General features: G+C 55.3%; 1 protein-coding gene across 1 annotated transcript in view; it reads left to right on the top strand.

Annotated features, from left to right (window-relative positions):
• SAMM50 (SAMM50 sorting and assembly machinery component) overlaps window positions 1-25,017 on the top strand; it is a 33,060-nt gene extending 8,043 nt beyond the window's left edge. The window contains exons 4-15 of the mRNA XM_058741077.1: window positions 1,669-1,756; window positions 3,626-3,732; window positions 4,586-4,716; window positions 4,957-5,044; window positions 6,184-6,312; window positions 6,740-6,811; window positions 7,518-7,604; window positions 10,139-10,209; window positions 12,634-12,701; window positions 17,201-17,347; window positions 18,041-18,182; window positions 24,833-25,017. Of these exons, the coding sequence (XP_058597060.1) occupies window positions 1,669-1,756; window positions 3,626-3,732; window positions 4,586-4,716; window positions 4,957-5,044; window positions 6,184-6,312; window positions 6,740-6,811; window positions 7,518-7,604; window positions 10,139-10,209; window positions 12,634-12,701; window positions 17,201-17,347; window positions 18,041-18,182; window positions 24,833-24,878 (1,176 nt within the window). The 3' untranslated portion in view covers window positions 24,879-25,017. The remainder of the gene's footprint in view (window positions 1-1,668; window positions 1,757-3,625; window positions 3,733-4,585; window positions 4,717-4,956; window positions 5,045-6,183; window positions 6,313-6,739; window positions 6,812-7,517; window positions 7,605-10,138; window positions 10,210-12,633; window positions 12,702-17,200; window positions 17,348-18,040; window positions 18,183-24,832) is intronic.
• Window positions 25,018-25,403: the final 386 nt, after the last annotated feature.

Genomic DNA, 25,403 nt, shown 5'->3' with positions numbered 1-25,403 from the left:
CTCCACGTCTGTCTCAAACCACTGAGCTGCGCCCCAGCCTCTCTGCGCGTGACCTTGCCCCCCACCCTGAAGGGGAGCCTGGGTGCGCCCAGGCTGAGCCTCCCCAGTCCCCCCGAGCGCCTGCCGCAAACCTAATATGTGTTTGCACGCGCCCTCGTCTCTGGTCCCTCCTGCCCCAGAGGCTGGTCCGTCCCGTGTTCTTCGCCGCCCCCCAGTGTTGTCGTAGGCACCACGGCTGGCTCTCTCCCTGGCACCCTGCTCGGTGCTCCAGCGTGCTCCCACGTGTGGTGGGTGCTCCGCTGTTAGCCACTCCTGCTGTCACCTTGCGGCCTTGGCTCCGTTTATCCCCTGGTCTCTGTCCTGGATGTCAGCATCTCCGGTCCTCTCCCTGGAGGGCGCCTTCTGTCCTTCTTGGCCCTTGGAACCACATTGGACATGTCCGGGCAGAGTCCCCAGCAGCCTCCTCCAGGTGGCCCCTGTCAGTACCTGATGTGGGAAACTTGGGGTTCGGAGCTGTTGGCCAAGAGAGAATTCTTGAGATGTCGTGGGTGCAAAAAGGTGGTTTTATTAAAGCGTGGGGACAAGGACCCGTGGGCAGAAAGAGCTGCCCCAGGATTGTGAGGAGTGACTGGTTACGTACTGGGGGAGTTGGGGGGGTTTCCAAAAGGACTTTCAGATGCTAAAGAGGATTCCTAAGATACTGGAGGCCTGGCTGAGGTCAAGCTAAGGTGGCTTTTCCCTCCAGCAAAGCATTAACATTGAGACCTTAGGGAGCTCCTGGAGGAATGTTCTACTCTGCCTGCCTCAGGTGTTTGTCAGTGCGCTGCAGGTGGTAAGGAAATTTAGTTCTATCTACGTTTCCTTTTTGCCTTTGTTCCCCACATCAGTACCCAGCTGTTTGGCCTTTCTCACCTTAAGGAAATTGCTATTTAGGGGCGCCTGGGTGGCTCAGTCCGGTAAGCAACTTCAGCTCAGGTCATGATCTCACGGTCTGTGAGTTCAAGCCCCGCGTCGGGCCCTCTGCTGACCGCTCGGAGCCTGGAGCCTGCTTCGGATTCTGTGTCTCTCTCTCTCTGTGCCCCTCCCCTGCTCCTGGTCTGTCTCTCTCACTCTCAAAAATGAATAAATGTTAAAAAAAAAAAAAAAAAAAAAAGATTGCCGTTAAAAAAAAAAAAAAAAAAAAGACTAAAGTTGGGCTCTGCCCTGACAGCCTGGAGCCTGCTTAGGATTCTCTGTCTCCCACTCCGGCCCCCCTGACATGCATGTGCAATCTCAAAAATAAAGAGAGAAACATTAAAAACAGAGATTAAGGTAATACATAAGCACAGTGTGATGGTCCCCAGGGCATCGAGGTGAAAGGTAGGTATCCCCTCCCCCGCCGGCCCTGGCTCGCTCTGCAGAGGTAGCGGGGCTGGGGCTCCTGGTGCAGCCTTTCCGTGATAACCGCTTTGTTTCTGCACCTTTCATTTTTGACGCTGCATGGAGAGCTCTTTTGTGGAACTCATGCCCACCTGCCGGGTGAAATACCTGGTCGTCCTCCTCCAGTGCTTCGTCCGTCCCCTCACGCGTCCCGTCTCAGCGGGGCTCTCTTCTTGGTGGCTCGGCACCAAGCGCTAAACCTCCGTCCTGGCCACTGGAGGAAGACAGTCTCTTTTCCTTCTCTCACAGGTGATGCGCAAATCTCACGAAGCCCGGGAGAAATTGCTTCGCCTGGGAATATTTAGACAAGTGGATGTTTTGATCGACACATGTCAAGGTACCTACCTGTTGTTGGCCTGGTGTCTCTGATTTCCCCTCCCGCCCATCCCGCGGGATCGCGAAAGCTGTACGCGTGGCCGGACGTAGATTGCTCCTGGAGGTGTATCGAGCACATAGGTAGTTAGCCGTCCCAGGGGAGTAACTGGGTGACGGTGGAGAGTTTTATGTCAGGCTGAGGGAAGACCGGTGAACTTTGAACCTGTAGATGGTACAGGTGTTCTGAGAAGGATCGCGAGGAAGGGGGCCAGGCTTCGTTCGGGGTAGCCCGGCCCAGCAGGTGTCCGAATGGGCTCTTGGCAGACCGGTTCCGCCTACACGTGTGCTTTAAACGGGAGGGCGCCAGGAATCAAGATCTCGCTTTTTTCGTTTTTGCTCATTTGCTTGCTTGCCGTTTGACAACACTGTGCGAGCCTGTCGACCTAGTCAGCGTTTCTTCTTTGAGCGATGAGCACCTGCTTCGGGCAGGCCCCGTGCTGGGTACCAGGGTGAGTCCAGCGGCAGACCTTCCAGCCCGGTGGAGCAGGGCCGGGGCGGCCAGCTCCTCCGTGCCCTGGGGGAGAGCCCCGGGCGAGGCTCTGCCCTCCGCGCGTCCCGCTCCGTCCTCACCGGGACCTGGGCCCGGGGCTAGTGTCGTTGCAGGAAACGTGTTTCCAGATAAGGAAACCAGGGCTCAGAGAGGCTCAAGTCGCCCCAGTGACCCAAGTGGCCCTCGCTGCTACTCCAGAGTGCTCTCCTCCTGGCAGGTCTCGTTGGCAGCTTGTAGCCTTTGCGTTCTCCTGCCTGTCGTAAACGTGACGTGCATGTGGTCCATGGGGGCGCTTCCGTCGGGTTCTCCGCCCCGGCTGCCCGCTAGAATTACCCGGGAAGTTGTGAAAAAGAACGGTTAGGGCAGTGAACTGTTCTGCGTGGTTCTGTGGCGGGGGTGCTCGACATCAACCATCCGTCAGACCCTCTAGGATGTACAGCACCGAGAACGGACCGTGCAGATCTCCCTGTATTTCCTCCTGATGTCTCGCTATTGATGTGTGACTTGTGACAGACGTCCCACACCGATGCAAGATGATCGCAGACAGAAGTGTGTCGGGGTGGGGGTGGCTCTATGGGGACTCTCTATACTTTCTGCCTGGTTTTTCTATAAACCTAATGCCTCTCGCAACAGTGAAGTCTATTGATTTAAAGAAAAAAAAAAATGGTGCCAAGGCTGCACCCTGGCCTGTGTCTGAGGATCCAGGAGCCAGTGTTTAGGCAGCTCGCCACATGTGGCCGCTGCCCAGCCAGGGTGGCAGGGTGGGTCCTGCCCTTCTGTGAGCGGCCCCCAGGCCTTGCAGAGCTCGGCCCTGCTCCCTGGCACCCCGGGGCACATGGCGGGCACCGAGGCAGCTGCAGACTCTAATCACCCCGCAGGCACCGCACCCCTGGCTCCGCAAGAGGACGAGGACAGTTGCCTCTTAATTTGTGCTGAACTGCTTGGTCCTCCTTCGGGGTTGCCACAGTCCCTCTGGTCACAGGAATTCTGCATTTAATGTCAGTTGCACTGAGGCCCCACGTGTTTTCAAGGACCCCTCAGCAAATGCCCTCAGCAAATGACATGTGCTGAGACAAATCCTGCTTGTAGTTCCCTCCTTGTAGCAAAGTCTGACTGTTTTTGGTCTCTTCTGCCACAGGAGCCAGACACAGCTTTTCAGGTGTAGGAGCACATTGTGATTTTTGTGTCGGAGTGTTCTCAAACTTTAAGATAGAGGGTGTGTTTTCCGAAGATCGTAAAGCACACTGACTTCAGAAGGCTCTGTCTCCTTGTTAGCAGTGGGACCCAAGTGAAACCACGGGTTCTAGCTGCCCTACTGACCAGTATTTCTCATACGCTTAGGTGATGACGCCCTTCCAAACGGGTTGGACGTTACGTTTGAAGTAACCGAACTGCGGAGACTGACGGGCAGTTACAACACCATGGTTGGGAACAACGAAGGCAGTATGGTATGATGTACTTCCTCGCGGTGGAACTTTCACTTAGGAGCTTTGAAAGTGTGCCCGTTCTGAAAACTGAGGGTGGGTTTAAGACTCTGTCACACACCGCCGTCTCTGCGGGCTAACGCGTGGATTCTCAGCGATCTTCCTAGAATTGATCATAGTAGGTTGTAGTCTTTAATTTAATTATGCTTCCAGCTAGTTAACGTGCCGTGCTACCTTAGCGTGCGCACTCGAGGTAGCGATTCAGCAGCCCCACGCACCGGACCCCCAGTGCTCCTCACCTGCTTCACCCATCCCGACCGGAGTACGTTATAGATTGTTTGACGACGATAGTAACGTCAGTGGTTCATTAGGGACGATTTGGGGGGTGTTTGTGTTAAGTTTTCTAGTTCAAATTCTCCTGATTCCCTGGCTTCGCAGTTAGCAAGTGGGGCCTGTCTGTCGTCATCAGGCGTATGTGGGGAGCACATGCACTCAGCATGTTTGTTTTTTCTTTTTTAACGTTTATTTCTGAAGGAGAGACAGAACTTGAGCGGGGGAGGGGCAGAGAGAGAGACCCACACACACAGAATCTGAAGCAGGCTCCAGGCTCTGAGCCATTAGCACAGAGCCCGATGCAGGGCTCAGACCCACGAACCGCGAGATCATGGCCTGGGCTGAAGTCGGACGCTTCACCGACTGAGCCACCCAGGCGCCCCCAACAAAGGCGTGTTTTGATGAGTAAAAGCAATTCCAGATGAAAGGCAAGCCCTTCAGTCTGCATTTTTGTCCTGTGTTTAGGAGGGCCCCTTGGCAGAGTCCTTCTTAACAGCTGCCATTCCTCCCCTTTAAACCACCGCTGTCTTTCTGTTCCTCTTAGGTGCTTGGCCTCAAACTCCCTAATCTTCTAGGCCGTGCAGAAAAGGTGACTTTTCAGTTTTCCTACGGAACGAAAGAAACTTCGTATGGCCTGTCCTTCTTCAAACCACGGCCTGGAAACTTCGAAAGAAAGTAGGAAGCCAAATAGATCGTTGAGTACGGTGGCTTGGCTGGTTTAAGAGTTAAAGTAGAGGCCTTGGTTGCGAAAAGACACTTGACAGGATCGGCTGACGCTTCTGCCCTGTCACAGCGTGCCGTAGCTTTCCTCCTGAAGATGAACCCCAGAAGTGTATTTTTAAGTCTGTTGATTTAAACGTGTACAAGTTATAATCCCTGTTTCAGCTGTTAAAGCTCTGTCCCATTGTCTCCTAGTTTCTCTGTAAACTTGTATAAAGTCACCGGCCAGTTCCCTTGGAGCTCACTGCGGGAGACGGACAGAGGGGTGTCGGCCGAGTACAGCGTGAGTAACCTCCCGCCCTTCCCTTTCGTGCGCTTGCGTGGGAGACCAGGCGCCTGCGTAGCTGACTGCCAAAGTCAGCAAGTGGGGGCGGGCCAGGGGCGGGCAGGGGGCGGGCAGGCCTGGCAGCGGGCTGGCTCTCGCAGCGTGCGCGTCGCGGCCGGGGTCACCCTCTGTCCTTGGCCCTTTGCTGTCGGCTGCTTTCCCGGCCGGGCGCCTTGCCACGGGCCACGCTTGGACTGCCGGGGGTCAGAGAGTGGCCCGTCTCCGTCGTGGCTTCCCGTGGGGCCGTGTGCTCATCCTCCCGTGGATGTGCTGAGGCCGACAGCTTCTGAGAGGTGGCAAGGTCGCTTCAGGTTCCCGAGGGCCTCCCTCACTGGTTCGCCCTGAAGTGTGCTTCCAGCAGGATGTGGCGAAGTGCAGCAGGTGGCATTCCTGCCGTTGGACCACTTTTTGGCTTCCTGACGACCCTGCCCTCTTTCCCTTCCTTTTTACACTCGTGCCGCCTCCTCCCCTCCTGCTCGGGCTTCGGTTAGCGAGGAAAGACGGCACACGGTGCCGAGTAAAAGCAGTTCTCCAGGGGCGGCCTTCAGACCAGCAGCATGGCCTCGCCCGTGAGCTGCTTAGAAATGCAAGTTCCCGGGCCCGCCGGCCTGCCGTCACCCCCGGGGCTTGAGCGCTGCCGTGCCGCTCGGCCCTTGTCGGCACGGGGGACGCTGGCCACTCGGGCTCCTCAGCCTCGCAGACAGACCAGGGTCGGGGAAGCCCCCGGCACGGAGGCGGACCGGCGGCCACTGGCTCAGGACGCGACGTGAGCATTTGTAGCTCCGTTTTTTGATTCTCTGTGTGGCCACCTGCCCTGTGTGACAGGAGTAGCCCTCAGACACCTTCCCGCCCTGTGCAGGGTGGGGAAGGGCCCCCCCAACCCCGGCTGACGCTGCCCTCTCCGGAGGCCACCGGCAGTGTGCCAGGGACTGCAGGCTTTCTCCCCATCCTTCTCCTGTGTCCCCGCTTTATCCCCTCCCGCTGCCCTTCCTGCCCACCGTTCAAAATAACGCATCTTAGGTATTTAACTGGTTGGCCGTGTGACGACGCCTCCTCCTGAGGCCCCACTGGGGACGACTCCCCATGTGTGCTTACAGTTTCCCATTTGGAAGACCAGCCACACGGTCAAGTGGGATGGCGTGTGGCGGGAGCTGGGCTGCCTCTCGAGGGCGGCGTCCTTCGCCGTGCGGAAGGAAAGCGGGCACTCGCTGAAGTCCTCTCTTTCGGTAAGGGCTCCCCCGTCCCACTGCGATTCGCAGGCGTTGGGAGGGTAGTCTCCACGACACCGGGGACCGAGGAGGGCCGTGGGTTGGGCGGCTGGTGGCACCGCCCCTGTTACTGTGGGCACCGTCAGTGGTGCCGGCAGAGTTGTGCCTGAGAGCCAGTCCTGGGGTGTAGCCGGAAGCTGGCGGAGGTCACTCAGGTCAGGGTCAAGCTCCTTGAGAGGTCTGCCCCACCCTGCGGGCCCCCCCAGCTGTGAAATAGGGACGAGGTGGTGCTTTCCCAGAGGGATTTTCTGACGACGAAGTGACGTGATAGGGCGAGGGGTGCGGCCGGCAGCCCAGTCTGAGGTTGGTGCTCAGGAAGCGCTCCTTGTCGCCCGACGCGCCCACTCACAGCGAAATGCCCGATGCGCACGCGCGTCTCTTCCAGCACGCGATGGTCATCGACTCCCGGAATTCCTCCATCATGCCCAGGAGAGGTGCTTTGCTGAAAGTTAACCAGGTACCCTTCCTTCGCAGCGTGTGACCTGCTGGCCGGTGACCCGGGAGGGGAGAGAGCCCCACACGGGAGGCACATTCTCTATACGGCGCGCCTTCCTTTAATTATGGAGATTGTTCTAGAACGGCTGGAGGGGGTGTCGGCTCTGGACCCGTTCCCCGTAGTGCCGTGTCCTGCGTCCACAGACGGAGCGGGGGTGGGGTTCTGGCCTCGGGGCTGGGGTCACTTCCTAGGCCGGGAGGAGGGTTGTGAGTGGGTCGAATGGGTCCCTTGGCACTGGTTAGACACCTCAAGGCAGAGAGTATGGATGCCGGCCGGGTGGCACCCTGGTTGTCCGCCTGGCCTTCGGGATGAGAGGACCAGCGAGAAATCCGATTTTTTCTGGGACGGGCCGAACTGTACACGATGGGCGAGTTCTGTTTTCCAAACGCTGGTTGGGCGAAACGAGCCGGGCTGCTGGTCTTTCTCGCTCACGTACGGGAGTCACTGTGCAGCTGTTCACTAAGTTTGAGGCCTCTCCGTTTCTGACAGTCCCCCGGTACCTTCTAGAACAACTAGAATCAAGCTTCTAGGAGACAGACAGAAGCGATCTCTTGCCCGTTTAAAAATACAAAACAACAAAATTAAAGAGCCCTCGCGGTGACGTGGGGTCGAAGCCTGGGCCTAAGTCTGCCTGCTCCGTTTTGACCTGCGAATTCTTCTCCCACAGGAACTGGCTGGCTACACCGGAGGGGACGTGAGCTTCATCAAAGAAGATTTCGAGCTTCAGTTGAATAAACAGCTCATATTCGACTCAGTGAGTGTCCAGCTGGAACGGCCACCTGCATTTTTGTCCCCTGTTGTCGGGAGCTCAGGTCCGAGGTAGTGAAGGCGTGACCCGGACCACAAGCGCAGAACATTCGTGCTTGACCTTTTCAACCTAGCCAGGGTTGAGGAAACTCTGGGGAGAAGCGATCCTTTTTTTCTTTATAAGGAACCCGTCAGCCATTTTATGCGGGACCCAGGAGAGCAGCTTCCCCGTTTGTCGGCTCGGGGCCGTCGTGGGAACGTGTACGGAGGACAGAGGAATGTGCCTCCTTTCCCTCCTAAGGTCACTTCCGTAGAAATTCTGAGTCTTCACCTTATTTTGCTGAGTCTGCAGGGCTCTGGGCACTTCCAGGAGTTTCTTTTCTAGATCTTTAATCCAGTTTGGTCTGGTTTCTCCTGACTTGCTCAGGAATGGGGAGTAAGTGACTGGATTCTGACCGAGGCACAGGAGCCCCTGACGTGTTCTCCCGTCCTCCCAGAGCCCCGGGGACTGGGGACAGCTCTCTGTGCCCTGCCCCCCCTTCCCCTGACCTGTGCCCTTTGCTACCGTAAAACTCGGGGAGCCAGCGTGAATGAAATGATACACCAGTCTGTTTCTGAAGTCCCTTATCACTGCTCCCGGCCAGGCCTGGGCTCATCACTCCTTGAATTTCCTTCCTGCCTTTCCCCTGCTGCTGCTGGTCCGGTGGCCTCGCTGTTGTCCAGTTCAGTGAGCTGCTCTAGGTCCCCTCCCCGGGCCTCGCCACAGCCCGTGACATCGTCATCACTGGGTGCCGTCGTTTCAGTGGTCTCCCTCCATTTCCTCTTGGTGGAGTCCTGTCGTGGCCTGTCACACTCCCCCTGGATTCTCGGCGAGAGGTCCTACGCAGCCACGGTCCCTGGGGCGTCTCGTCCCGCCTGGGGCTGCAGCTCCGTCCTTGTGCCGTGCTCCCAGAGCTGGGCACAGTCCTCCCTCCCGCCCCCGGCATCATGTGCTGCCAGGCCTTTTGACTGTGTTCCTCCTCGCAGTCGCTTCAAATTCGGCGCATCTGAAACCAGCTCTTCCCTCCCTCCCAAATCTGTACCTGACCCGGGCTCCCGAGTCCACTGGCTCACACACCTGTCCGCCCAGCTGCCCTTGACTGCCCTGACCGCTCAGAGCCCTCGCCCTGAAGGCCACCAGGCGCCAGGTCCCGCCTCTTCTGGCCGCTCAGTGTCACTCAAATCCCATGCCGCTCTTTCCCGCCATGGCAGGGATGTCCTTTTCTGGGCAATGTCTGCTCCCCCTTCTCCTCCACACTGCAGACGTGCTGGTCTTTCTGAAATGCAAGCCGTGGGGTACTGCTGTCCTGCGTGAAGGGGGTGCTGTTGACGGGGCACGCAGTCTGTGGTCCCATCTCTGTCCCCGTCTCCCCGTGCTTTGGCTCTGCTAAACTTCCGTCCCGTCTCCCAGAAGGACGAGGGTCTTTCACGTCCAGGCACTCGTACCTTGTCTTCTGCTGGGGTCCCTTCTTTCTGCTGTTGGCTGGCCTCTCGTCCCAGCCTTGTTAACAGTTTGGCACAGGCTCACCTCCTGTAGGCCTCCTCTGACCCCCGGGCCAGGTCGGGGCTCCTGCTCGGTGGTCACAGCTCCTGTGCTTGTCTCTGGGTGTCACTCATCACCACCCCTCACCCACCATATCTGTATCGGCTGCCCAGCGCCGTCTGGACACCAGGAGTACCTCAGGAAGTGGAACGCGGCTCCTGCCCCCCACGTTCTAGTGAAGGGAGACCCACGAGCAGGTCCGTGTGCGTGTACACTTTAGCAGGCGGCGAGCGTTCTGAGGAATGAGACGACAGAGTAAAGAGAAAGCGGCCCCAAGTGGGTGCTGTCTTCTGTAAGATAGTCTGGGAAGGCATCCTGGGTGAGGCAGAGCAGAACCCAGGGCAGAGCAGGGGAGCCAGACGCAGGCTGTCTGGGCACGAGCTGGGTGGGGCCTGTTCCAGGATGAGCCGGGGTCTGCCGGGGCCACACGGGGGGAGGAGGAGGGAGAGCGCAGGGAGGACAGAGGTCGGACCAGGTGGCAGAGGGCTTTGGGCACCGCCGTGAAGGTGACACCGGTTTCCTCCGGGAGGGAGGCCCAGTTTGGTGTCACCGTCAGGGTGAACGGGCGCCCGTAGGAAGCGGGGAGCGCTGCTGGGGGCTCGAAGGGCCCGCTAGAGATCAGGACACATGGAAAGGCGCCGTCCCCTGGCCACGTGGGGCGTGTCTCCCACCTTGCTCAGCCTCGCCCCTCCTGGAATCAAAGCCCTGAAAGCCATGCCCTGCTGGGGCTTTGGGCTTGGGGTTTGCTTGTGTTCCTGTGTCTTCTTTGAAATTGGAAGTGGCAGGTTTTCAGAGTATCCACAGAAGACTGTCACCAAGCCAGATGTTCCTGGCGTGTAGCCCCCAGCGCAGAGCTCTGCACCTGCTCGTGGCCAGATCTTGGTGTGGTTTCCAGCCCAGGGGGCTCGTCGCCAGGAAGGGGCGCGGAAGAAAACGGCTGTGTGTCTGTGTTTCTGCAGGTGTTTTCCGCATCTCTCTGGGGCGGGATGTTGGTGCCCATTGGCGATAAGCCCTCAAGTATTGCCGACAGGTAAGGAGTAATGAGCGAGTGGGTATCTTGCACATGCTTGCCTTTGGCTCTTTTTGGTTGGTTTCTTAGAAGTGCTTTTAGAGAACCTTAACCATTTGGGAGAGGGAATATTTTAAATTTTATTTCAGTTTTTATGTTTAAGCTAACTTCAAAATATCCAACATACCTCATGCTGAATATGTTTTGCTTTTTGGATGGGGAGGGAGTTAACTCACTTCATAGTATTAAAAATCTTATATTCCTTTCTGAGCATGAGAGAATATAGTTCACGCGCGTTGCAGAAACGTAAAAATAGACATTTAAGGAAGTAAAAAAAAAATCCTGCTCGGTGATCAACAGAGTTAACATTTGGAATTATTTCCTTCCAGTCTGTTATTTGTGGACGTGTGCTTGTGTGTGCGTGTGTGCGTTCACGTGCACATTATGTTGTCAACATACTACAATTTGCATACGCCTTTGTGGTCTCTCTGCTTTTAATTGTTTTATATTTTGTTTTAAAGATTATTTATTTGTTAAATGTTTACCTTTGAGAGAGATGGAGAGACAGCGCATGAATGGGGGGAGGGCAGAGAGAGAGAGGGAGACCCAGAATCTGAAGCAGGCTCCAGGCTCCGAGCTGCCAGCACCTGGTTCCAACCCACGAACCATGAGATCATGACCTGAGCCGAAGTCGGACACTTAGCCGACTGAGCCACGCAGGTGCCCCTTAAAGATTTTAGTTTTGGGGCCCCTGGGTAGCCCAGTCAGTTGGGCGGCCGACTTCGGCTCAGGTCATGATCTCATGGTCTGTGGGTTCCAGCCCCACGTTGAGCTCCATGCTGACAGCTCAGAGCCTGGAGCCTGCTTCCGATTCTGTGTTTCCCTCTCTCTTCTCCTGCCCCCCACACCCTTGTGTTCTTTCTACCAAAAATAAGCAAACGTTAAAAAAAAAAAAAAAAGACTTTCATTTTTAAAAAAAATTTTTTTTTCAACATTTTTTATTTATTTTTGGGACAGAGAGAGACAGAGCATGAACAGGGGAGGGGCAGAGAGAGAGGGAGACACAGAATCGGAAACAGGCTCCAGGCTCCGAGCCATCAGCCCAGAGCCTGACGCGGGGCTCGAACTCACGGACCGCGAGATCGTGACCTGGCTGAAGTCGGACGCTTAACCGACTGCGCCACCCAGGTGCCCCAAGACTTTCATTTTAAGTAATGCCTACACCCAGCATGGGGCTCGAACTTACAACCCCAAGATCAAAAGTCGCATACTCCACTGACTGAGCCAAAACAGGTGCCCCTGTGTTCTCCCTGCTTTTTAAAAAGTTTTAAAGAAATTGTGGAGTAAACCATTCACCAAGTCATGAGAAATTGTTCGGAAGCTACATTTTAATGTTTCATTGTTTGCATCTAAGGAACCCTGTGAAGAATATGATTTTTTGTTTTATTTTTGAACAAAATGAAGTTTTGTTTTATTATTTTTTTAAATGTGTACTTATATTTGAGAGAGAGAGAGAGAGAGAGAGAGAGAGAGAGAGCAGGCAGGGGAGGGGCAGAGAGCTAGAGAGACACAGAATCCTAAGCAGGCTCCGGACTCTGAGCTGTCAGCACAGAGCCCGACACGGGGCTCGAACCTACGAACTAGGAGATCATGACCTGAGCCGAAGTCGGACAGTTAACCAACTGCACCCCCTAGGCGCCCCGAGAGTAACAATAATTCTATTTTGGTCTGTTTTCTTTTAGTATTATTTTTCGCTTTCTGTAAGTTGGGATTGTACTATTGTATAATTTTTGTCTTGCCTTTTTAAAAGTTAATGTCACACTGAGCACATAGGAGGTGGTTTTGAAACAGAGCTGTGACGTAATGAATTCTTATAGACAGTAGATAATTCCTTTATAACGGACAGTCCACCCTGTCCCTCGTCTCTATAGAGAGGTCTTTATTTGTGCCTCCCATCTCACTTGTATCCTCCAGAAGTTTGAGGTGTTTGTTTAGATTTTGGTTTAGATTTTTATGAAATGCCCCAGTACTCCTGTGCATCTTCCCAGTCCTTCAAAGTTTTGCCACGTGACAGTGTCGCTGATAATCCAGTAGCAGACGTGAGCCTCACTCGAGTGTTTTCTGCATTTCATTGTAGCTTGTAGGTTTTCCAACCCTGGTGACTTTCTTGTGCCATCTGCCGTTCTTTTTTTTTTTTTTTTTTAATTTTTTATTTTAACATTTATTTATTTTTGAGAGAGAGAGAGACAGGGCATGAGCGGGGGAGGGTCAGAGAGAGAGGGAGACACAGAGTCCGAAACAGGCTCCGGGCTCTGAGCTGTCACCCCAGAGCCCGACGCGGGGCTCCAACTCACGGACCGTGAGATCGTGACCTGAGCCGAGGTTGGATGCTTAACCGACTGAGCCACCCAGGCGCCCCTCGTGACATCTGCCATTCTGCTCTAGGTTTTACCTCGGAGGACCGACCAGTGTGCGTGGGTTCAGCATGCACAGCGTGGGGCCACAGAGTGAAGGTCAGTCTCTGCTCACGGTACCGCCGCGCCGAAATTAGGGTCACGTCGCATTTTTGAAAGCGTGCGCGCCAGACCCTTGAACAAAGCGGGCCCCCCCCCCCCCCCAGCCACGCAGGTGATCTGAGCATAATTTTGGACTTCCCGAAGACTCCACGACGAATGGCCTACCGGAGGCCTCACTGGTAACAGTCAGTCGTCACTTACTCTGCAGGTCGTGTGTCTCACATACTCTATCCTCACACTAAAGGAAGCTGCAGAAAAGAGAGGGTTGTGAAGGAAATCGTGAGGAGGAGGAAACACTTTTACAAAACTGTACCTAGCGAACATTTGTGTGTAAGTGCACTTGCCCGGCTCGCAGCATGTCGTTCAGGGGTCTGCTCTGTTCCGGTTCCCACAGCATCACACGCTCCCGTTTCCCCACGGCGCAATTCACACCTGACACGGCGTGTATCCCACGGCAGGCGCGGGCAGGTAATTGTTGAGGGAACTGCGGAAAAATGAGAAAATCTAAGGAAAAAAACGCTCCGCGCTGACCCGTGGTCCTGCTCCCCAGCCATGATACGCGTGAGCGTCCGTCGTCTGAACAAGCACCCCTTCGCACCGGTGTTCTGGTCCGTCCGCCCGCTGCATTCCAACCTGCTCCCCCCACCGCCCTCAGGGACGCGTGCGAGGAAGAGTTTTACAGGAACGAGTACTGCGTCGTTTTTAATAACCTTCGTCTTTTTTTTGTTCGTCTTACTAAACATACTGTAACTTTTCTAAATGAGTAGATTTTGTTTTTGGGAGCAGTTTGAGGTTCACAGAAAAGTTGGGCAGAAGGTACAGAGAGTTTCCACGTCCGTCCCCTAGCATCCTCGATGACCGGCGTCTCGCGTTAGTTTTCAAGTCCTCTCCGCGTTCAGCGTGGGGCTCGAACTCACAACCCCGAGGTCAAGTTGCCGTCGTAAGGCAGCACTGACGCATTCTCACTAAATCCCCCGTCCGCATTCGGGCTCCCACTGTGTGCTGTGGCGTCCCGTGGGTTCCGGCACACAGCCACTGTTACGGCGCCCTCCAGAGTTCCACCCTCCCCCGCCCCATGCCTGACGACCCCCGAGCCGCCTCCTGTCTCCACGGTTCGGCCTTTTCCAGAGGCTCGCGTAGTTGGAATCCTACAGTACGCGCCCCTTTCACACCGGCCTCCCCGAGGTTCTTCCGGGTCTCTTACGGCGCGTTTGCTCGTGTCCTTCTGCTGCTGAGCGGCGGTCCTTGCGTGTCTGCGCCGTCTCCGTTCGCGGGCAGGTTTTGTCTGGACATAAAACCACAGCCTTCGACTGACCTGGGGAAATAGCAGTTCGAGCGGTTGCTGGGTCGGAGGGGAACAGTGTGTTGCCTTCGTACGAGATTGCCAGACCGTCTTCCGAGAAGGCGGCACGGCGTTTGCACGCCCGCAAGCGGTGAGTCAGGGAGACAAGACTCTGATCGGTTTTCACGGCCGCACATCACATCCCGTTGCCATACTCTCATCTTCCCAGACCACGTCCCAAGCGTTGGACATTCAGGTCGTCTTTTTTCGCACGATTAGGAAACAGTGTATCTGTGAATAAGCTGAGTCTGTGCTCCTAAGTTTTACTCTATGATGTGAAGGTGTAGGTGTGGAATTGCTAGGTCAAGGATTTTGAATGTTTTAAAGCTTTGCTTTGCTCTCTGGAAAGCCCGTTTCAGCCACACTTGTGCCGCAGGGTGTGAGAATTCCTGTTTTCTAGAACCCTCTCCGACATCGACACTCTATCCGAGGTATTTCCGCACGTTACTAAAAACTTGAAAAACATCATTTAAACGGATGTGTGCTATTCCGTTACAAAGTATTGGGCCCTGATTTTCTGAACTGTTCTTTTAGTATCTTTGTTGTCTCCGTTCTATAGTGTGACAAATAATGGCTGCCCTGTGCCTAAATTTTTGGACAGAGTATACATTTCTTGTCACTTGTTTTTAGAGTAGTTTATTAGTGTGTCATTTTTTTTAAAGAGAAGTAACATATCAGGGGTAGTGTTATCCTTTTCATTACAAGGAAGTGACTCTATGGAAGTTTAGGAGTTTATCATGTGCCTGAAAATTAAAACACAATGACAGTCCACATGGTTCCCAATCAGCTAGACCATTGGGAAGAGTCTATGGGCAGGAACGTAAATTGTATAACTTTTAGTGAAAGTAGTTTGATATTTCATCGTCCGTATCAAGAGCCTAAAATGTGCGAGGACTGTTAATAATAACTCCAGACCGAGAACTAGAAACCAAATGCCCGTCGACCCTAGAGTGGGCGAGCAGTAGCGGTATCTTCACCCCGTGGACTACGACCCAGCGAGGAGGCTGAGTGAGCAAGAGCCCCTGACCGAATACGCAGGAATGAGCCTCAGAAATGTGCAAAGTCAGCAACAGCAAAGCCAGGCCCAGGGGAGGCGTCAGATGGGATTCGATCCACGTAAAGTTTAGAGACAGGCTGGAGCGATCTGTGCCTCGGACAGCAGGGGAGTGGTCGGCAAGGAGAGCCGAGCCTTCTGAGGGCTGCACACGCCTGTTTCCCAGTCTGGGTGTGTTCCCCGTGGGGAAACTGACCGAGCTGTGTGCTTAGGACGTGCGTACTTTGCTGTGTGCATACTATACTGAGAGACAGGGGTTTAAATGTGCGCGCAGGGGGCTCCACAGGTTAGTGTCCACCTGCGTCCAGAAATTAGACACCAATATGGCAGTAGACGGGAACAGGTGAGTGTGGTACGCAAATGATTATTCAGGCATTGAAATCACGTTTCCAACTATTAAACCAGCTTTTTAAAAGCAGGACTAAACTATACGTGTATGTATGTGATGACTCAACATTTCATTTTCTGAAGGATTCCTCACACTTCACTGGGTGAAAGACACCAGCATGTTAGCTGATTGAGTGTTTTAATAGTAGAGATGAAAAGACAGGGGCACCTGGGTGGCTCAGTCGGTTGAGCGTCCGACTTCGGCTCAGGTCGTGATCTTGCGGTTTGTGAGTTCGAGCCCCACATCTGGCTCACTGCTGTCGGCTTGCCAGTCAGTGCAGAGTCCGCTTCTATCCTCTGTCCCCCCCTCTCTGCCCCTCCCCTGCTTACGTTCTCTCAAAAATAAATAAGCATTAGAAAAAAGAAATGAAAAGATATTTCCCCTTGTCTCTACTTCCCTAGACTTACCAGATTTTCTGCAATGAGTGTATTACTTTTATGACCAGAATAAAATAGGTTGTTTAAAAGGTGGGCAGTTACTGGGAACTGGCGAACAAACACAGCTGACCTCCTGTTACTGGTCATTTTTGTTCCCTCTGGAAGGTCAGTACTAGAACAGGGACTGAGGAGACGGCTGGTCTTTGGATCAACAAGCAGGTTGTTCCTTGAGGTTGGTCTTGGAGACGGCCCAGTTTTCTTTTTCGTGATTCCGTCATTTTGTGTTAAAGAGTACTGAGCAAGACGCTCTACGAATAGTGTCTTGCAACAAAGTATAAACGTTCAGGGTTATTTTTGTTTTCTTGTTGCTTTAACATCATAGTCATTTATAGTTAAAAAGGACTGGATGGGAGCATTTTTTAGAAATAATACATTTATATCTCAGTGGATAGCCTTCAATTTTGGCAAAAGTAACCTCGGTCAAAAAGAAGCGAGCAAACCGTGGGTGGCTACGAACTGTCAGCCATAGGCCCCTGCCCTGCGCGTGTGGAGCTGGGCCTGCCGCTTCCCCGCACAGCGGGCACTGGGCGTGCTGGGCCTTCTGATGACGAGCACGGACGGCCGTTTCCCGACACCGCAGAGCCCCGTCCTGCGTGCTGGCCCGTGTTGTGCTCTTGAACCTGTGGCAGAGGAATCCACTTTCTTTGCCGGGCGGCCGCGATCCGGTAACCTAGCAGTCGCGGGAAAGGCGATTTCCGTGAGCTCTCTCGCCTCACCCCAAGTACTCTACAGATAGGATACATTTCTCATGTCGTCCTTTTCTAAACGACACTAGCATCGTTCTTCCAGTCCAAGCTTATAAAATAAACCAGGTGAGAAAGAAATGCACCAGGTGAGGCCAGCATGGAGCCCCTGGATGGCTCAGTGAGTTGAGCATCACGACTCCTGATTTTGGCCTGGGGTGTGGTCTCACAGTTTGTGGGATCAAGCCCCGAGTCAGGCTCTGCACCGACAGGTGCCGGCAGGGAGGCTGCTTGGGATTCCCGCTCTCCCTCCCTCTCCCTCCCTCTCTGCCCCTCCCCTGCTCTCGAGCGCACTCACTCTCTCAAAGTAAAGAAATAAACTTTAAAAAGAGGAAAATAAAAGAAACAAAGTGAGGTGGCCAGCACGGGGACTTGGCGAGCTTGCGCAGTGTGTGGCCTGCACACCCACACACCCACACACCCACACATACACACACACACACACACACCCCTCGCTCGTACAGCTTGTGGGGCTTCAATGTGATTCTGCACGCGTGAGCCTTTGTTTTCTCTGCACCTGTTCCTTGACTAGGAGACTACCTGGGCGGAGAAGCGTACTGGGCCGGCGGCCTGCACCTGTACACCCCCTTGCCTTTCCGGCCAGGCCAGGGCGGCTTCGGAGAACTCTTCCGAACACACTTCTTCCTCAACGCGGGGAATCTCTGCAATCTCAACTACGGTAAGGCCTGGGGGGCTCGCAGACCGCCGCGGCACCGTGGCCTTTGTGTTTAAAGCACGGCGCGCGTGGCCTCCGTGTTAGATTTCGTAGTCTTTACGTTTAGAGACGGCCTCGCCTTACAAAAACTCCTTACGACGCCTGAGTGGTGCTCAGAATAAAATTGGTGAATGGAACACAGGTGAAAAATCGTCATCAGAGGCTGTTCTGCAAAAATCTGCTTACACATTCACTCAGCAGACATTTCTGGAGCGCCTGCTCTGTGCTGGTCATTACGGCCACAGAGCTGAGCTGGGTTTGCTTCCTCCTCATGGGGCTCGGGGCGGAGGAGACTGAGGGCCAACGCATCCGGTTAGGGGGCTGTGAAGAGGTGTCTGGAGAGCTCCCTGGAAGACCAGGCCCTCAGATGGAGGCGTGGAGCAGGAGGTGTGCTGGTGGTCGGGGGCTGGGGAAATGCCCTTTCAGGCCAAGGGGACAGTATGTGCTGGGCCCGGAGAATTGCTGCCGGGGCAGTGAGAGGAAGTATGCTCCCAAGCCCTCTCTTGATTTCAGTCCTAGACCCACTTTCATGTGTTCTCCTTGAATAGCTAGGCCACATGGCAGGGAAGAGAGCCAGGGCCTGTCTGAGGACAGCTCACGTGAGGTCACATCCTCTTTCCTCTTTCCTCTTTCCTCTTTCCTCTTTCCTCTTTCCAGGGGAGGGCCCCAAGGCTCACATTCGTAAGCTGGCTGAGTGCATCCGCTGGTCCTACGGTGCCGGGATCGTCCTCAGGCTCGGCAACATCGCCCGGCTGGAACTTAATTATTGTGTCCCCATGGGCGTGCAGAAGGGGGACAGGTAAGTGCTCAGAGTTCTTCCCCGCGGTTACGTTGTTGTACCGGCTAGTAATCTTGTTTTGGTTTGCACCTGGTTAATCATTTTGTCCGTGGCCTTTAAGAGTCAAGATTATTAGTAGAAAATTGCTGAATAGCTAGCAAAACAATGAAAATAGGGGCGCCTGGGGGCTCAGTCGGTTGGGCGTCTGACTTCGGCTCAGGTCATGATCTTGCGGTCCGTGAGTTCGAGCCCCGCGTCGGGCCCTGTGCTGACAGCTCAGAGCCTGGAGCCTGTTTCAGATTCTGTGTCTCTTTCTCTCTCTCTCTGCTGTCCCCTGCTCATGCTTGCTCTCTCTGTCTCTTTCTCTGTCTCTCAAAAATAAATAAACTTTAAAAAAATAAAAAAAAAAAAAGAATGAAAAAATATTTTTCTCCATGGTGTTTTCCTCCATCCAGTCTGGAGGAAAAATGTGACGTGTTCCCATCCCCCTTCTCACCCTGTTTGCACGCACTGTTACCAAATAATGAGGGCTCCTCCGTGGGTCCGGGTCTGGCTGGAGGAGTTGGTGAGGCATTATTGATCCTGCTTGTTAAAATGGAATGAGGTGTTTCTGGTGCGTGACTTTGCAGGCCAGGAACTCAGCACCGGAGTGGACAAGGCTTTGTTCCTGGCCACGGGGGACTCGTTCTCCAGAGCCTTCTCTTGGGAGCAGAGGAACCCGCCGTCTTGACCTTTCTCCACCAGCCCCCTTACCAAGCGAGATCTGTTCAGTATCACGTGGTTGCCTGTGGCCTGAGGTCATTTACGGTTACACAGCTCAATTCCATTTCTTGGTTTATATGGTATCCACTATATACGTTTTAAGAAGTCCAGAAGTATTGTCCTGGTCTGCGTTGCATCAGGCTACTTCGACAGAATGTCACAGAGGGTAGGGCTTAAACAGCAGATACTTACGTCTTGCGCTTCTGGAGGCTGGGAAGCCCGAGAGCAGGGTACTGGCCACTTCCGTCCCGGTGAGAGCCCTCTTCCTGGCCAGTAGACAGAGAGAGCACACCAGCCCTGTGAGGCCTCTTCTTACACAGACACTAATCCCACTATGGGGAACCGTCCTTCATCACCTCATCTAAACCCAGTTACCCCCCAAAGACCTTCCCTCCAGATCATCTCACGGTTAGGGCTTTAACATAGCAATTTGGGGGGGACATAAACATTCTGCCCAAAACGGTGTTTATACTGTCTCTCGTCATTTTCATGTTTATACTTCAGTACCGTAGGCTGTATTTTTCTCTTCTCTGTGTTCTTTCCGCACTTTCGTGGCCACCGAGTGGTGGTGCTGTCTGAGTCATAGCCCGAGTCTCCAGCGTGACGTTGGCAGTTTGTCCTGACTTAAGGAAAGACTACTGGCTTTCCTCCCACTGTCTTCTACTTCGATGTGGTCAGTGGTGGTGCTTTTTAAAGGGTCGCCGCGTCGCCAGGTTTTGAGAAAGGACTCCTTCTCAGGGTGCCTGGGCAGCTCAGCTGGTTTGAGGGTCCCGAGTTGTGACCTCCGCTCGGGTCTCAATCCTGTGGTTCGTGAGATCGAGCCCCGCATCGGGCTCTGTGCTGACAGTACAGAGCCTACTTGGGATTCTCTCCTCTCCCTCTGTCTCTGCCCCTCCCCCACTCACATGCGCGTGCATGTGCTCTCAAAATAAATTAAAAAAAAAAAAACATAAAAAAAGAAAGCACTAGCTGTTAGGTGCAGTTCAGGACCTGTTGTCCGGGTCCCGTACAGTTATCTGCTCCTCAGGCTCTAACAGGGAGGCTGATTCTGGCTGCAGGGCCGCCCTGGCTCCCAGTGACGTTAGCGCCCTTCCTTCCGGTGCCCCCTGCAGACAGCAGCCGCCCAGATGACTCACCTCCACCCCGTGTTTGTGCGGGAGCCCCGCTGTCCAGGCTCGGTGGTTCTGTGGCTGTGTGACCCAGGGTGAGGGACTTAGCCTCTCTGGTCTCAGTTTTCCTGCCCAGAGAATGGGCGCTGGTGACCTTGCCCGGATGAATGAATGTGCGGGAGGCACTTGGAGCAGTGTTCAGCGTGCTGTGAGTAAATGCTGCTTATCGCTCACGTTGGGCCTCGTGGACTCGCTGTGGCCCTTTGCACGCAGGAAGCAAAGCGTGTTCCCTTCAGAGACATCTTCCCTCCACCTACGCACTGGTCGTGTCTGAGGTGCTGTCGATGGGATTTGCTTTCCCGATTTCAGAGATAATGAAATGTGAAAACGGGAATTTTTCTCCTAGAGCAAGGTTTTCACATTCGGTAACTTTCTAGCAGCTTCCATACCTTTACAGTCTCGGGTAAATGAGCCTGGTCTTACAGGCTGCTTTCTGCAAAGCCTTCTTCCCGCCACAGGTGCGAATGTGGGTCTCCCTGGCTTAACCACCAGGTGCTAACTGGGAGCACCAGCCGTGCAGGTGTCGAGGCCACGCCAACACCAGGATGAGGTCGGATGTGGGTGCTAAGGCCCCCTGAGCCCGCGCTTCTCAAAGTGTCATGTGCCTCCGTCTGGGGTGGCCCTGGCACTGCATCCCTGACGCGCTGTCTTGGTGTGGCCGTTGCTTGCGGACCGGCCGCGCCGAGGGAGACCCGCTCTGTGTCTTCCGAGAGCCACGAGAACGTTTGCGGAGGGAAGGCGATCATTCGTATTTTTTGAACGCTTACCTTGCACGAGATGCCGCGCGAAGCCCCTGTCTTGTTATAGAAGCCTCTCGACAGCTCTGTGCGGAGGAGGGTGTTAGCCCTGCTGACACTCAAGGACGGCCAGCCTCGGCGGGGCCGGCAGTGGTCCGCAGCAGAAGCGGGGGCCAGAACTTGTGTCTTTTCCTCTGCACCGAAACCACGTGAGCACGGACCGCCCCCCACCCCCCCCCAGTCCTCTGAGAGACCAGATGTGGTCTCATCCCCACACTGGCTTTTCTGCACCTCGAGTATTTTTTTTTTTAATGTTTATTTATTTTTGAGAGAGAGCGAGAGAGCGCATAAGCAGGGGAGGGGCAGAGAGAGAGGGAGACAGGATCCAAAGCAGGCTCCAGCCTCTGGCCTGTCAGCACAGAGCCCAACGCCAGGCTCGAACCCATGAACCGTGAGATGATGACCTGAACCGAAGTTGGACGCGTAGCCGACTGAACCACCCAGGCGCCCCTCTGCTCCTCGTGTACTAACCATGGAAGGAGAAAAATCACCTCTTCCTCACTCGTCTTCTTGGAAGATCTTCTTATTCAAACTCAAATTCTGTAGTTTTTCATGTCAGAGATTATATAGCTTGTTTCCATGACACTCAGTGTGTATTAATTGTGCTAATGTTAGTGCGAATTATGTCAGTGCACACGTTCTAACTGCTTTGTATTAGAAAGAAGTGCACGTGGGCTTTCGGCTGTAGCTACACCATCTGTGTCACCAAGTGACCATCGGCCGCCCAGAACTGACCGCTCCTCGGCCAGTTTTGAGATGGCAGGAGATGTGTGCCTTGTCTCGCCCCGGCCTCCTCGTGACTTGGGACCAGTGCCTGGGGCTGTGGGGCCTCCTGTCCTTCAGCTCAGCCCTCCCGCTGCCGTTCAAGGCCACTGGATGTCGCTGTGCTCCCAGGATCCGTAACCCGGCTCCGGAGCCGCCCCCAGGCTTTCCTCCACTCACAGAATCTTCACAGAGAATGCTTCCGCTCACCTTTCAGCTTTGCCTCTCTCTGAGTCGGAAAATCTGTTTCAGACACAAATCTCAAGTGTGGTTTCTTCTGGGAGGAAGAGGCATGCTGTGCATATGGCATTTAAAGACCCAAACATAAGGAAACCGCCCTCCCCGCCCGGCTCTGCTCTGTGGCCCCCGATCGTGGCGGTTGCAGCAGGTGCTGCAGTGTCCCCTACGCAGGCTCAGCCTGGCACCCGGGGTCGTGGGACCCGCTTTTACCCCACGTGTGGCTTTGTTGTGACGTTTTATCCAGCTGGGCGTTTTGTGAAGCTTGAGTGATATCGTCACAGTTTAATCTTCGTTTCTGAAGTTAGGCAGTCGCAGGACAGGGATGATGTGTGTGTGTGTGTGTGTGTGTGTGTGAATCACCTGTAGGTTTCCCCCCACTCTTCACGCAGACTATAATTAGCATTTCAGGCCTTTACACAAACGGAAACAGCTTAGAAACGTTGGCTGCGTTTCATACCGGGGGGGACTTGTAACAGGCACACTTGTCTGAGACCTACCTGTGTTCTGTGGCTCCGGTCTCCCTGAGTGCGGCCCCCAGAGACTCGGAGATGAACATGGGGGGGGCTCCTGAGACAGACATGCACCGCGAGGAGGAGGAAGAGGCTCCTTCCACCTGGGGAGGGTGTCCGAGGGCTTCCTGGGGGAAGTGGTTTCCGGGATGAAGCTTTCTGACACGGACAGCTGGGGACTCGCAGGGGAGGGCACTCCAGACCGCAGAGCAGCCCGAGCCCAGGTGTGCAAGCGCGAAGTGCCAGGGGCACCAGGACTGTCCTCGTGTAGGCGCGGGAGGGAGGTTCGGGCAGCCCCTGGGCCCGGTCGCTCTAGTCTCACATCCTCTCTCTCCTGTTCACTTTGGGCGCACACGCGAGGGCTTCGAGTTCCAGCCCTCGTCTGCCTGGTTCGCCACCACCTTCCCCGTGTCTCGGCTGGCACCTGCTGTTCCCGTGTGACCGCTGGGGTCTGTGCCTGTCCCCCGGCGTGACCTTCATCGAGACCCCGTGGCGGCCCTCACGGTGCTGAGTTGGAGGCGGGCAGGGTGCAGGCAGGGTCGTCTACGGTGGCACTGGAGGGCACGCGGCCGGGCCCGTTCGCAGCCCCGGGGTGGGAAGGGGCCCTGGGGAGATTCGGAGGACCTCCTTCTGAGGTGGACACATGACGGGAAGGTACGTGTGGCCTCTTGTAACCCTGCGACGCTGTCGTGTTCGTGGGGGGAGGTTTTCTCTGTTGCGCCGGGACGGGCTCCAAACGCAGTACTAGTGAATGAGCCTTTGCTTGTGCCCGAAAGCCGGGGCTTGACGGACTTGTAGCTTATTTTCAGGCGTCTGAGGAGTGAGTGCAGGCAGGGACGGCTTTCACGGACCCCAGGGTGTAAAATACAAAACAAATCACTTAGGTTCGAGCAGAACTAACTCATAAACGCAGCCCTGGTTGGGGCTGTAGATCTTCGCGTTTCTAAGGACATTGGTGCGGTTTACCGTAGACCACAGGGGCCCCCGTCCCTTCTGGCTGGAGCACCCCTGCGGATGCAGTTGGCCCGCGAGCAGGGGTGCCGCAGGGGCCCCAGCGATGGCGACGGGCCCGCCTCGAACCTCTCACGGGTTGGGTGTCCTGTTCCCTCACTCGCAGGTTGAAGAAGAAAAACTTCCTGCTGGTTTTCATACGCCATAAACCCCGAGGTTGGGCAAGGGCACAGGTGTTATGATGATAAAAATGACAACTTTTCCTCAGAACAGAGGAGCCACCCTCATTGCCCGTCTTCTGGGAATTGTCCACAACTTGTGAAAACGCCGTGTCCCGCGAATGCGCTGTCAGCGGCCATTTGGGCTCAGAAAACCGTTTTTCCTCGAAGCTTCCGCTTCCTGGCGTTGACGTCCCCGGGCCAGGCCCCTCTGCCCGTGTCCAGCGGGAGTCCAGCCCCTCGGCACGGCCTCCAGGTGGGCAGTGCCGCGGGGCCGGCCCGGCTCTGGCCTCTGCACCACGACCAGCCCTGTGCCAGCGTGGGGTCCGCCGCACGGGTGCCGGGTCTCCTCCCCTAGGTGTGGCCGGGCCGCGACCCTGCCTTTGTGCAGACAGGAGGCCCCGCGGCTCGGGCCCTCTGGGCTCAGACAGCACGGCCCGCAGGTGCCCCTGTGTCTGGGCACAGGGTCCCGCTCTCCTCCTGCTGAGAATGGGGCCTCGCGCATCCTGTCGCTTATCTGAAAATGGGCCCCTCGTGGAGTAAAACCCACAGAATAAAACCTGTGGAGCGTCAGCCTGTCGTCAGCATTGTCGCCAGGGCGACTCCTTTGCACCTTTTCCTGGGTCAGGAGCAGGTTCTCCCTGTGGGGCTGGGACTCTGCCACGGCTGTTGGCCCCCGGAATCCTTCTAGAGCCCGGGCGGCCCAAATTCCGCCGGCTTCCCATCCCCCTCATTTCTTCTGCACTGTCTCCCTCCGCCAGCCTCCCCGCTCTGCCTCCTCCTGGCCTCCCCGACCCCACTGAGGGCTGTGCTTTGTCCCCAGCCACCTCTGTGGCTTCCAGGCAGGTCACCTCTCTTGTCACCGCTCTGCTCCGCATAGCCAGCCTCTCACAACTCGCTGCTTGCCCAGCAGCCTTAGAAATAAACCCAAAGCTGTTGTTTTTCCCTCGGGGGTTTTCTTATTGTAAACATTTCTCTCCTAGGTCCTTCTTTGCTTTTTGCCTTCTTTGCTTTTTGACTGGAGGACATGAAGGGCACGAAGGAGGGATCTGTGCCCGCTCATCTTAACCATTTGTTTGCCCTCCAAAGGCTGGTTCTTAAGCCAGCAGAGGAGGAAGCCGCAGGGCTGGGGGGGTGGGGCCCCCAGGAGAGGGGCCAGTCCGCCGATGGTTCTGGAAGGCCAGTGCCCGTTTGTGGTCTCATGATGCCGGGGGCGTGAGCAGAGCAGCCACGGTGTTGACTTTCTGCCCTTTGCTCTTTTAGGATATGCGACGGCGTGCAGTTTGGTGCCGGGATCAGGTTCCTGTAAGCTGACCGCGTCCTCTAGACCCCGCAGGAGAAGCCCTGGGACTCGGTGGCAGTGAGTCACTTTCCGAGCAGACGCGTCGAGCCACTCTTTGCCATCCTTGTGGGAAAGCACGTCAATAAATTTTAAAGACGAATACTCAGCAGCATCGTGGACATGGTTTACTTTCCCAACCTCTGTGTCCCACGCTGGCTTTTCCCAAGGACCACGTGGAAGGGACGGGGCTTTTAAAATGGCCACGTGTTTTTCCACGGGGACCGCCCCCACAGAAGGTCCCGTCAGGCAGCCTCCCGATTGCTTTCCCTCGCAGGCTCCTCGAGCCTCCGTGTCTGGTTCCCTTATACCGGAAAGTACTGGGCAGAGCCCCAGGGACGCCCGGGCTGCTGGCGGAGGGCGTGTGGGTGGGGTGCGGGTGATGCCGAAGGGGGACCGCTCTGGTGGCCGCTGCAGTCACAGTTCTGGGTGTCGGAGCCCCTTAAGCGCATGTGGGTGGCGTGGAAGAATCACGTGTAACGCTGGGGACACTGA

Source organism: Neofelis nebulosa, chromosome 8, assembly GCF_028018385.1.
Source record: "Neofelis nebulosa isolate mNeoNeb1 chromosome 8, mNeoNeb1.pri, whole genome shotgun sequence".
NCBI classification, from domain to species: domain Eukaryota; kingdom Metazoa; phylum Chordata; class Mammalia; order Carnivora; family Felidae; genus Neofelis; species Neofelis nebulosa.
This window is presented reverse-complemented; position numbering and strand designations above follow the sequence as displayed.